This window comes from Littorina saxatilis, linkage group LG1 (assembly GCF_037325665.1).
Source record: "Littorina saxatilis isolate snail1 linkage group LG1, US_GU_Lsax_2.0, whole genome shotgun sequence".
NCBI classification, from domain to species: Eukaryota; Metazoa; Mollusca; class Gastropoda; order Littorinimorpha; family Littorinidae; genus Littorina; species Littorina saxatilis.
Genome location: NC_090245.1, coordinates 74,634,904 through 74,648,434, shown reverse-complemented (window position 1 = coordinate 74,648,434; position 13,531 = coordinate 74,634,904). Strand labels below are relative to the sequence as shown.

Sequence of the window (13,531 nt, the reverse complement as noted above, 5' to 3'; positions counted from 1 at the left end):
GCTTTAACACCGAATGATTACCCCCTCCCCCACTTGGACACATACCAAAAATCAACATCCTGACTACTGCCTGTGCAGAGAGTGAATTTTTGGATGCATTAATTTCACCCATTGCCACTCATGTCCGTTGAAAAATTAATTTATAAAACAAATCCCACGCTGAAAGAAAAGCACCCAGGCTGTTTATTTGTGGTTCGTGTCAAAGTGTCTTATTCTATGGCCAAATTTGAGAGAGTGAGTTGAACTGTTAGCATGGGAAGGACTGTGCCTTCAAGTTCAACATGATCTGAAATGAGCGTGGAAGGTAAGAATTAAGCACGATATCACTAAGTGAGAAAGACATGTCACAACCAATTAGTATTTACAACTAGAGTGCTTAGAAGTTACAGCCAGGAACAAAACATGAAACCACTGCAACCAGAGCCAAGTATTATCAACACCTTTTGAGATACAAACGCTTTTGTAAATCATACAGGAGGAACGGATATGATACAAACAGGATTACAACATAGGTTTGAATATAACAACTTTTTCTCTCAATATTTACCATGATGGAAATTATTGCTGAAAAGTGAGAAAATTGATAATGTAGATACAAAACAATGAAATATAAAGTGTCAACTGAGTCTGAAAAATATTAGCAAGAGATCTGGACAATCAAAAGTAAAAAGTAATTGCATTCCTGATGTAGCAACAACTTTCTAGGTTAAAAAAAAACCACTAACAAAAACAAAGCACATCCTCATAACAAACCCGTGAAAACGACCAATTAATAAATATACCGCTATTTTATTCACAGCTCTCAATCTGCCTGGAGTACTGTTTATATTTTTACCTGCAAAACTATACAAGCCAAAGAAAACTAAATCCTGCTAACTATCAACAGAAATGTAACTAGTTGCCTTTGAAAACTGAATCAGACAAAATAATTACCGTATTTTCCGGGTCATAAGGCGCGACTTTTTTCCTCGAGTTTGACCCCTGCGCCTTGTATAACAAAGCGCCTAATCCGTGTATGAAATACGAAAAAAAAAAATTGGGAAAAAATCATGGGGAACAAAACGTGACAAGAACTCACCTCCATCTCGAATACCGGTAGTCGTATTTTTAAATTCCGTGAGCACACTGATCGTCACATTTCTCGGCAGTTTGATTTCATGACACACCCTCACACAGTCACACAGCAACCATGCCGAAGACGAAGCGACTTGCTTACGATGCAGAATACAAGTTGAAAGCGATCGAACTTGCTGAGGGAAAAGGAAATCGGATCTTTCGATTTTCATTCTTCGACCGTTTGTTACCGGTATACTTTTTCAATTTTGGTGCGCCCTGTCGGCCCCCTGCGCCCAATGGGTGACTGGATTACTGTAGCGCCTTGTAACCCGGTAAATACGGTATGTGAGGATGATCTTACCAAGAACTGTCTGGTGACTGTATTGGCAACAACTTCTTTGGCATTCTGGATGACAGCCAGATCAGAACGAAGCATACCCCATCGCATTTGCAAACGCTGCTTGCGCAAAGCTTGTTGAGCCAGTCTGATTTCAAAGGCAGGTAAGAAAGACGACACGTAAATTAGTTGTTCAGAGTAAGTCAGCAATGGATTTTCCCCGTTTTGAATACAACATTTATATTTTTATGAAACACAAGCAATAGCTCTCTTTGGTAAGTAACCTAATCATTCCTATAACATATTTTCATGAATATTCTGAAGGGTTAGATCACACATAACGACTGCAAATGTCATCATCTGACCCCTGTCACTAGTGTTTGTGCTGTCTTATATGCAACATTCATTGACATTTGGAGTTCGGTGTTTAAATTTGCCAGCTAAAAATCAAAATGGCATAAAATTACTTCAAAAGTACCTGCCATGCAGGACCCTCCATGGAGAGGACACATTCCATGACAGGACCTTGTTGTCTGCTTGGGACATTTTGTAAGTGAATGTAGCATGAGCTTTCAACATGTGGGTCTGCTATTGGACTCACCTTTCCTTCATCAAAGCGTCCAGTCTGGTGTCAATGGTGGGGTGTACCAGCAATTGTGTTGGTGTGCGCAGTCTGTTCCAGTAGCGATCCAGCGTTGGGTACGAACGGAGTGTGAAGACAAAGACACCAGATGTGTCTGTGCTCTCTTCAGCTTCCCCTGCCTCTTCACCGCTCCCTGCAACAGATTTGTTGCTTGACTTTCAAAGACATACATGTACAACCGTCAACTCCAAGTCAAAGTCGCTGATCTTGGTGTCACTCCTAGATTCTCCCTTTTGCCATTGGAACATCAAAATGAGGTGGTCATAACAAAATATTTGGGAATGATGTCATTTTAAAATGCTGTCACCAATTTCTCATGTGAGGAAAGAAAAAGAAGTTTGTTGAGGAATAATGTTACATGTACTCTCAGTGACCAAGTCATATTTGAGTCGGTCCTTAATTGAGCCCGAAGTTGACCTCGCGCAGACTTTCAAGTCTTTTTACCAAAATCTTAGTGCTAAAGCTTCATGCAGGCAGCTTGGCGATGTATGCTGCGCATAGTCGCGTAGCTCAGTTTAGGACAGTCTATACAGTGAAAGGTAACCACTGTGTTGATGGCCGCCATTTTTAAATAGTGAAATTTAAATCTGACTTGCACCTGGTTTATGAAATATATCTGTGAGTACTTTGTTTAGAAGAAAAACAAAACCAAACCTTTGACAAAGAGCAGCTGACCACGACCCCCAAAGGCCACAACTGGTTCCCATGGTGACATAATCTGGTGGGTGTTTGGGAGGGCCAGTTGACACACCTCGACACCAGTTTGAATGTCTTTCAGGTAAAGATTTCCATCCTTCTGCACCATCAGGCACTGAAAGATGGTAAGTCGTGAAAGGAAAATGTAGACTTTTTCACATTTTTGGAAGATCTTATGTTGTATTTTCATGAAGACATGTCACATTTAAAACAAAAAATCTAAATTCTTTTCATGTCAATTGATGAACTCGGATGTATATATGCTGATGATATAGTGTGTCTTTCACTGTTCCTTCTGGTAAGCATTTCACATGTACATATATAAATAATACACACACTTGTGCCAAGATAAAACATTTAATAATTGCCTGCTGTAAATATTCAAACAAAATTTCAGGATGTGTTTGACTATTCACAGTCAACGATTTTCATTTCCTACATATTCCCTTATATAGGCAAGTGATGCTTGGGGGCTCATGAGAAAAAAACATCTCTTACCAGTTCCGGAATATCAGGAACTGATTCCAGCAGTGTCTCCACATCATCATCTTTGTCTGGTCTGTGGAGAGATTTCAGATTGTTGTTAGTGTTATAAAGCATTCAGCATATGAGGCACATCCAGACATTTTCAGGAGAGTACCATGTTTCCTTTATCAAAACATCACTGAACATTTCAGTTTAGCTCCATGTTTAATTTAATTTAAAGCTATTAGTCAGGTCGTACATGTATTTATTTTCCCTGAACCACGGATGTAAGCATCACGACAAATGTTAAGTAAGAAAGTATATGCAATAAACAGGTTCAAGTACTTTTAGTTTAACTCCCTTCTCCACAGACATGAAAGAGGGACTCCTGACATATACGAAGTGTGATAGATCATTTTTACATTTTTTTCACTCACTAAATGCAGAATAGACGATTTTCGGAAACATGTACTTGTATGAGTTGTGGAAGAGTGAATTGCCCTTGCCAAAACCTCTGACAAATATTAGAGGGGCCAATCACTAGCAAGTATGTCAGAAACACGAGAAAACAACCCTGTGTTTCCGACACACCCCTCGCTATTGATTGGCCTCTTCAATGTTTGTCAGAGGTTTTGGCAAGGGTATTCACTCTTCCACAATCCATACAAACCCGACAGATGTTTTTGGAATTTGTCTATTCCTAGAATCAACGGTGATTGGTGACGTACCTGTCACTGATGGACATCGGGTGATCCTGAGTGGCCTGCCCAATGTCACACAGATACTGAGAGGAGTCTGCGTACTGGGCCAGCATGTAGGTGGCAGTACGCTGGGGGTAGGGGGGATAATCCATGGAGGACGAAGGGTAGAGTGCTGGGTCGAGGAATCGTAGCATCTGCACAGTGCTCTTGGAGTTCATGTTCAGCACTCCTCGTTGCAGACCTGGTGACATTTGTTACCATGGTAATGATTTATTCTCCTTTGTTGTGGGTTAGCTTCAATGCATATTGCATAATGCTCTCTGGATATTCTGTCTCTCACTGGGAGAGAAAAATGCAATAAGCCACATTTTGCCAAAAATTGTTTGGTTGTAAAAGTTTCTCCAGTTCACCCTGTGAACACTGTGGGAAAAAACAGGCACTAGCACAAGTTCCTTTTTTTCCTTTTTTTTCCCTTGTTCTTTTTTCCCTTGTTCTTTTTTTCCCTCTCTTCCATGAAAAGCTTATTTCAAGCTTCAACAGAATGGTAAAATTCCACCTTATTTTAACATATTCTTACTGTAGAAGGGTGGAAGGAGGAGGAGAAAAATAAAGACGACAAAGAAGTCTCTAAGACGTTGCCATTTCTCTTGCTCTTTATTCCATATTTAACTTGACATAACCTCCGGTAAACTTGTAAACATACAAGCTAGAAGCTAGAAGCTAGAAGCTTGAAGTTTGAAGGGCCTGAAAACATACAAGAAACACTAGTAAGTATTTGTTCTAATAAAATTATACAAGAATCAAGTTCAAATAAAATTATAAAACAACCTTGAGTTGGAATGCCTGTGTTTTACAATTGCTTGAATGTGATCTGGCTGAGTGTCTGTATAAGTGCAAATGTTCAATGGAAATATTTCATAATGTTCCAAAAACGAATTTACAATTTGATTAACAATGTTATAAAGTCTCATGAAAAGAATCTAAGCTTTGATTGCTGACATTCAGAAATCAAACAGAACTGTTTACATTTTGAAAAAGGGGTTTCCCCAACTACACACATTTCTACGACATCACTACTCTATGAGTAAACTAATACACCATTTCCGGTGACGTCATGGGTCTGTGCATGGAAATCCTTTTTATGACATCACAGGTTACACGAGATCTATTGACGTCACAATCTAAAAATACGTCAAAAAAATAGCTAAAGTGGGGAAGAAGAAGGGAAAGAGGGGTTGTACTTGATCACTATGTCTAGCTTGGGAAAAGTCTTAAAAATCATCTGAAACTGTTTCCCGCTGATTTACGCACTTATCTCATATCGGAATAACCAAAGCATCAAAAAATCAATGCTAATTGCTGATTCCGTTTACAGTATACATTTTCATAGGCCGGTCGAAAAAGCACATGTTTACTGCCTGACTTCACTTCAAATGGCTCTAACCGACAAACCATGAAGAAAACCCTCAAATGAGCATACATCGTCAATAATGAAATAACAATGCATCATATTACATACCTTGGGACAAAGATCTTGCACACTCTTGCTTCGCTCTCCCTCTCCGCGCGAAAGCCACTCGGAAGGCGCAAGGATAAATTGTACGAATACTAAACATGAGGAGAAAGTAGGTGACAAGAAACTAGACCGGAGAAGAAAGTTATATTTATTTAGATTTCTGACTGAAACTATTGAGCTGTCGGAATAAAGGGACAGAAATATAGTTTTAGAGCAACACTCAATTTACTAATTTCAGGAAAGAGGTTGCATTAAGAAAACAAAAGGGACGCTAACTAAAATACTACGCAAAGAAAACTGGATCCCCATGAGCTCAAAGGTAGAAATTTGATTCCGGATCTTCGGCAGCTCATAGGTACCAGTAGTTAGATTTTTGTCTGGTCACATAAATCTCCCCTGCTCGATATTCATGGTCCCCATGAATACAACCAAAAACTACAACAGCAAAAATCTATTGTCCGCACCCAAAAACCAGCGGATAAAATACACCAACGATTTCCTGAAAACGGTCTCCAAGTAAAACCATAACTAAAAACCACCGGCAAACATGTTTACAAGTTCTATACAGACATGTTGAAAATGTAACGTCAACTCAACTCTCCAGACTCCGCATGACACAATTTTAGGCAACGACAATCGGATAAAAATGGCGAAGAGCGTTAAAGCTAAACAAAGTCGGATTATCGTTACAGACAAATCAATGTCTATTGTCGCTACATACACATGTCTACTCAAACGGATATACCTGAACACCTCAGGTCTCCAGTCATGAGAAAATCAGTACGCAGCTATAATATTTGCACCCAACAAAATCAACTAGCTAATCTTCCAATCGTTAAAGATTAAAGGTAATCTGTTGGTTTTTAAACCTGACAAGAATAAACCAGTGCATTTAAGCCAACTGACTCGAAATCGTCAAAACAGAAAAACCAAATCATCAGTATTTCACCGATGCCAGTACAACAAATCCGAAAACTTTACTAGAAGGACCACCTCAAAACGTCCTTTTGAAAACATACTTACAAGAATTATTCTCACAAACAAAAACTTCAACGCATTTACATTATGCTCCCCAGCTCAAATGAAAACCAGGGTCTCATAAAAAATGAAATTACCTCCCCTGCTCTGTTAGGAGCAGAGGCGAAAAAAAAACAATTATAAAAAAACAAGACATGTAAGGCTGGAGATGTTCCTCAAATGCAATATCATACAAACATACATTTTAATTTCAAAAGCAAAAAAACCTGTGCAGCATATATTCTTCATAACAAATGTGTGAGGAGTCTGAGTCATCAGTTCAGTCTAGCGACTACATATAGGTGACAAAAACAAACACTAGCTTGTATATCCACTTAGTGCAAAACTGACTGAAACCAGGTTTTTAAACCGAATGATCAGAAAGCCTAATACAAAGCTACACCATTTCCCGTTGAAGTACAGTACACTTGTACTTAAGTCTCATATTTAGGTGAGTAACACTAGCTATGTTTAGCTGACTGTTAACCCTAACACTGACAAAGCAACCTGTTAAGTTGAATAACTAAGTTTATTGTCTTTATCATCATTGCACATGATAGATCCTGTATTTATAGGCATCCATCCACACACACAAGAACAGTTTTTGTGACTACAGAATACTCAATGTCATTGTCACAAATGACTACAGCTGCTGAAATCTGACAGGGGGTTTACCCTTAGTCTCTCGGCGGGACCGTCTCTCTGGGTCAGGGGGAGAGGGCTGACATGCACGTGGACGACCACGTGGGATTGTGGGCTCTGGGGCTGGGAATCCTGCTGGTGGGGCCGGGGGTGGGAGTACCGGTGCGACCACGGGTACTGCAGGGATTGGAATCCTGGATGGTCTGAGAGGGGGAAGGGTCACCATCCATTCTACATACACATCCGACTCTTTCTGAACTGGTTCGGACTCTGGCACTGCTGGCTCGGGGGTGCCCATGGGTTGGAGAAACAGGGGGGGAAAGTACGGTCGGAGTTCTGAACGCGTGACTGTGAACGCTTGGCCAGCTCCATCTTGCGGTTTGACTACATGGGGACCGCCACTTGCTGTTGGCGCCTCGACTACAATGAACACTCGTTCTCCCCACTGGTCTTGGATCTTGCTGCGCCCAGAGTAACGCCGTCGTAGCAACACAAAATCGCCCGGTCGCAGGTCCGAACTCGCCAGTCCACGGTCGTAGCGTTCCTTCCGTTTGTCTGCCTTGGCACCCGACCGCTTTGCAGCTGCATCATGCGCCCACTTCAATCTGTCGAGGTGGTTTCCCAACCACTCGTTCGGCATCACGGCTTGCCAAGCTTCTTGTTTCTCTCCCAAAAACAGGTCTAAAGGCATTCTGGGGTCTCTACCGAACATCAAGTAAAATGGGGAGAAACCGGTAGTGGCATGGGGGGTACAGTTGTACACGTGGCAAAGTTCCGGGAGGTAGGCGGGCCATTTCTTCTTCTGTTCTGATTCCAGAGTTCGCAGCAAACCGTGCATGGTGCGATTAAATCTCTCGCACTGGCCGTTCCCGGCTGGATGGTAAGCTGTAGTGCGAGATTTCATGATGCCGTAGTGTGCACAGAGCTCCTGCATGATGGACGACTCGAAGTTCCGGCCGCGATCGGAGTGGATGCGCTGGGGAATTGCATAGTGCGCGAACCAGTGTGTGATCAATGCCTTTGCCACTGTGGCTGCCGTCTGGTCCTTGGTGACGACTGTGATGGCGAATTTAGTGAACACGTCGGTGATGACTAAAACGTTTTCTTTCCCATCACTGGACGGTTCCAACACCGTGAAGTCAATGGAAACCACTTCGAGCGGCTTGGTCGCCAGGAGGTGTCCCATAGGTGTTCTAGGCGTCGTGCCTGGTTTCTTTGCTACTTGACATCTCTGGCAACGTCTGCACCACTCGTCTGCATCAAGGTGCATGTTCGGCCAGAATACACGACGGCGTAGCAGTTGGAGGGCTCGGTCTGGGCCCTGGTGACCAGCTTGCTGATGGACAAGGTCCAGCATCATAGGCCGCAGACTTTCTGGCACAACGATCTGTGAAATCGTGCCGTGCACGGGGTCTATAGCATCTTTATAAATCACGTTGTCTTCTATCCTCATTTTGGCAAGATGACGGAGATACGGCTTTGCTCCACTTCCCAGGGTCACGGCTTCTTTCAACGAGGGTCTGTTCTTCTTTCGGATGAAAGGGGCGAGAGACATGAGGGAGGAGTCCGAAAGTGTAGCCTCGGCAAGTCTTGCTTTTCCGAGCGAGGGGAAGCAGGTCGCTAGGAGGTCGGGGTAGGTGTCCTCTTGCACTTTCAGGGGGTTCTTAGGACCGGTGATGTCGAATTGTTCCTCTCCGAGGCGGCTGATTGCGTTAAGCTCTTCAACCGATGCTCGATGAACAACCACTTCTATTTCAGGATCCCTCGTTTGCTGACTGCACGAAACCGCGATCAGTTCGTCGTCTTCACTGTCCGATTTGGTGTCGGGGGTGGGGAATCGACTTAACGCGTCGGCGTTAATGTTTTCCCTTCCCGAGCGGAACTTGATCGTGAAATCGAAACACGCCAACTCTGCTGCCCACCTTTGTTCGATCGCCCCCAACTTGGCCGTCTTCAAATGACTGAGTGGATTGTTGTCCGTGTACGCCAGTACAGTTGATCCCATCAGGTAATGTCTGAACTTTTCGCATATCGCCCACTTCAGGGCAAGTAACTCTAGCTTCAGGCTGCTGTAGTTACTCGTGTTCCGTTCTCCCTGTCGTAACGTACGACTGGCATATGCGATGACTCGGCGACCTTCTGGTTGGTCTTGGCTCAAAACGGCGCCTATGCCTTGGCTGCAGGCGTCTGTTTCAAGGATGAAGGGGCGGTCAAAAGATGCATAGCCCAACACCGGTGGTGAAATCAAAGCGGCCTTCAGGGTGTCGAACGCTTTTTGACAGTCAGGAGTCCAATTTGAGGCGATGTCGACGTTCTTGCTTTGTCGTTTCTTTGGTCCCTGCGTCTGATACGCCAACGAAACGAGGTTGTTGAGTGGGGCTGCAATCTTGGCGAAATCTCTCACGAAGCGTCGGTAATAACTGGCGAAGCCAAGAAACGCCCTCAGTTCTCGCAGTGTGGTCGGCACTTTCCACGACGATACAGCCCTCGTTTTCTCTTTGGACGCTGCGATACCGTCTGCAGAGACGGTGTGACCAAGGTACTCTACCGACTTCTGAGCAAATGTGCATTTCTTGGGGTTGACTTTCAGCCCGACTTGCTGCAATCTTGAGAGGACAGTCTCTAGTCTTTCGAGGTGATCTTCAAAGTTGCTGCTGTAGATTAACAGGTCGTCCAGGTACACCAGAAGAATCTTGAACGCCAAATCGGACATGGTGGAAGACATCATTCTTTGGAACGTGGCTCCTGAGTTAATTAACCCCATTGGCATTCGCATATATTCGTACAACCCGAAGGGTGTGGTGAATGCGGTCTTCTGCCGGTCTCTTTCGTCCATGGCAACTTGATGGTACCCAGACGCCAAGTCCAAGGTGGTGAAAAGCTTCGCCTTGCCCAAGGCGTCCAATGAATCGTCTATTCTGGGAAGGGGGAAAGCATCAGGGATAGTTTTGGCGTTCAATTTCCTGTAATCTATGCACATTCTGATGTCTCCGTTTTTCTTTCGTACTATCACGATGGGCGACGCGTAAGGGCTAGTGCTTTTGGTGATGATGTTTTGGTCCAATAAACTCTCAATATGTTTCTTGACTTCTTGAATTTCGTTCGGGGGAATTCTCCTGAAAGGGGAAGTGACTGGGACATCATCTGTCATATGGATACGGTGTTTGCTCACCTCTGTGTAACCGAGGCCGGTTTCAGGGGTGTAATACAGGTCGGGGAACTTGGAAAGAAGCGTTTCTAACTTCTTCTTATCTGAGGGGGCAACATCACATTCTGACAAATCAAAAGGGATGCTACAATGTTCCTCTGCTGCGTTCACTACCACCACCCTGTCACATTTCACTTCAAGCTCCACTGAGCTTCGAGGCGCTTCACCGCAAACAAAGTGGAAAGTGCCTATTCTTGTCTTTGGTTTCAAAATTATGTCTTCTACGTTCACATTCACCACTTGCACCCACACATCTCTCCCACGCACTTCACTCGCAGTCGGCAGTATAATCAAGCCATGGGGAGAAATGGGTAGGGGCTCAATCAAAACCTGAGACGGCCGGAGGTCAGTCTCACGCAACCCACCCACACGTACACGGACGGCGGATCCAGAAGGGATCAAAACAGAGTCTCTACCGGCTACTTTAGCTGTCCCTAGCAGCTCTGGGCACGACTCGAATTCTTTCAACTCGCTCAAAATGTTCATGCCTATAATAACGTCTTCGCTAGACTGACTGCTGGCCGACTCCTTTCCCACAAGAAAAACTTTTTTCCGGACCAACTGTCCCCACACAATCACATCAGATTCGAAATAACCATCATATGGGATTTCTGACCCATTTGCCGCTGTTACTTTCATGGTTAATGGCACTGATCTCACGTTGCGTGAAAATTTAGCAAACACGCGTTCGCTAACTAAACTAACTTGGGAACCCGTGTCAATCAACGCAGGAATCTTGTGGCCGCCAATGTCTACCACCGTTCTAGGGCTCTTCCCCACAGCTCTGGTGAGAAAGGAGTCACGGCTCAGTTCATCATCCTCCACGTGCCGACTCCTTAGTTGCGCCGTGGAGGCCCTCCGTTTAACTGTGGGCATGACCGCCGAATATGGCCCAGAACCCCACACTCCAAACAGTACGGCCGCCCATCCTTGGAGAAAGGCAACTTCTGGCCGGGGTCGCGCTGGCCGCCCTCACGGTCGTCAGGACGCCGATTCCTCTCTAACCGGTCGACTCGAGTGGTCAGCTTCTGCAATCCCGACAGCACCTGTTGTTGAAGGTCCAACACCTCGGTCACCTTCGCTTCTAGCTCCAAGTTGGTGGAAACTTTCTGGCTGCTAGCGGACGTACTGCTAGAGTCTTCTTCTGCCCATCTTACTGCTTGGTCTCGTAGAGCGAGGAACGTGACGCCTTTTTTCCTCTCAATCTCCTCGCGCAACTGCTTGCGCAAGAAGTTGTTCGTCAGCACACCGACAAACCTGTCTCTCAATACATCCGCAGCCATGGCTGTCTGCTTCTCATCTTTCAGTTTCTGTTGCAACTTCATGAAAGCACTGTTCAGACGATGTGAGAATGATGTTATACTTTCACCCTCTACCTGTTTTACTAAGTAGAACTTTTCTAGCAAGTCGCTAACATTGTCTTTTTCTCCGAATGCATCTTGTAGTGTTTGAAGTAATGCTTCAGCCGTTCTATCAGGATTCCTACAGGCTACCTCATCTCTCACGTCTTGTGACACGTGTCTTATGATAAAATCATACTGTTCGTCTTCTTCCAAGCTTCTTTCAGACAGCAATCTCGCGATATCTTGTTGAAATTTATCAAAGTTTTGTCCGTAAAATTTTTTCACTTCTCTCTGTTCGGATGGTAGGATAATCAGCTTGGTTTGCTGCTTCTTAAGTTCCGCAACCTCTCGTTGCAGTGCCGCAACGGCTTCCGCGGCTTCGTCTGCCATGATCTCGTTCAGGATGTAGTTGTTGTCCTGCGCGGTGTTACTGCGCCCATCCTGCCCTCGAAGTTGCTGAGGTCGTTCAGGATGTTGTTGTCCTGCGCGGTGTTACTGCGCCCATCCTGCCCTCAAAGTTGTTGAAGTCGTTCAGGATGTTGTTGTCCTGCGCGGTGTTACTGCGCCCATCCTGCCCTCAAAGTTGTTGAAGTCGTTCAGGATGTTGTTGTCCTGCGCGGTGTTACTGCGCCCATCCTGCCCTCGAAGTTGTTGAGGTCGTTCCCGCGTCCACAAGGCCCTGTGTCCATCCTGTTGTCGGCGACGCCACTTGTAGAAGGGTGGAAGGAGGAGGAGAAAAATAAAGACGACAAAGAAGTCTCTAAGACGTTGCCATTTCTCTTGCTCTTTATTCCATATTTAACTTGACATAACCTCCGGTAAACTTGTAAACATACAAGCTAGAAGCTAGAAGCTAGAAGCTTGAAGTTTGAAGGGCCTGAAAACATACAAGAAACACTAGTAAGTATTTGTTCTAATAAAATTATACAAGAATCAAGTTCAAATAAAATTATAAAACAACCTTGAGTTGGAATGCCTGTGTTTTACAATTGCTTGAATGTGATCTGGCTGAGTGTCTGTATAAGTGCAAATGTTCAATGGAAATATTTCATAATGTTCCAAAAACGAATTTACAATTTGATTAACAATGTTATAAAGTCTCATGAAAAGAATCTAAGCTTTGATTGCTGACATTCAGAAATCAAACAGAACTGTTTACATTTTGAAAAAGGGGTTTCCCCAACTACACACATTTCTACGACATCACTACTCTATGAGTAAACTAATACACCATTTCCGGTGACGTCATGGGTCTGTGCATGGAAATCCTTTTTATGACATCACAGGTTACACGAGATCTATTGACGTCACAATCTAAAAATACGTCAAAAAAATAGCTAAAGTGGGGAAGAAGAAGGGAAAGAGGGGTTGTACTTGATCACTATGCCTAGCTTGGGAAAAGTCTTAAAAATCATCTGAAACTGTTTCCCGCTGATTTACGCACTTATCTCATATCGGAATAACCAAAGCATCAAAAAATCAATGCTAATTGCTGATTCCGTTTACAGTATACATTTTCATAGGCCGGTCGAAAAAGCACATGTTTACTGCCTGACTTCACTTCAAATGGCTCTAACCGACAAACCATGAAGAAAACCCTCAAATGAGCATACATCGTCAATAATGAAATAACAATGCATCATATTACATACCTTGGGACAAAGATCTTGCACACTCTTGCTTCGCTCTCCCTCTCCGCGCGAAAGCCACTCGGAAGGCGCAAGGATAAATTGTACGAATACTAAACATGAGGAGAAAGTAGGTGACAAGAAACTAGACCGGAGAAGAAAGTTATATTTATTTAGATTTCTGACTGAAACTATTGAGCTGTCGGAATAAAGGGACAGAAATATAGTTTTAGAGCAACACTCAATTTACTAATTTCAGGAAAGAGGTTGCATTAAGAA

General features: G+C 43.8%; 1 protein-coding gene across 5 annotated transcripts in view; it reads right to left on the bottom strand.

Annotated features, from left to right (window-relative positions):
• LOC138978904 (WD repeat-containing protein 93-like) overlaps positions 1-13,531 on the bottom strand; it is a 39,462-nt gene that overhangs the window by 3,139 nt on the left and 22,792 nt on the right. For 4 of the 5 annotated variants that reach the window (XM_070351722.1, XM_070351733.1, XM_070351729.1 and 1 more), the window contains 5 exons: positions 3,926-4,139; positions 3,231-3,291; positions 2,691-2,847; positions 1,995-2,169; positions 1,418-1,541 (listed from right to left, as the gene is read on the bottom strand). In XM_070351722.1, coding sequence (XP_070207823.1) covers positions 1,418-1,541; positions 1,995-2,169; positions 2,691-2,847; positions 3,231-3,291; positions 3,926-4,139 — 731 coding nt within the window. Of the gene's footprint in view, positions 1-547; positions 565-1,417; positions 1,542-1,994; positions 2,170-2,690; positions 2,848-3,230; positions 3,292-3,925; positions 4,140-13,531 lie in introns of all 5 variants that reach the window. The other variant, XM_070351738.1, reaches the window with a different exon arrangement.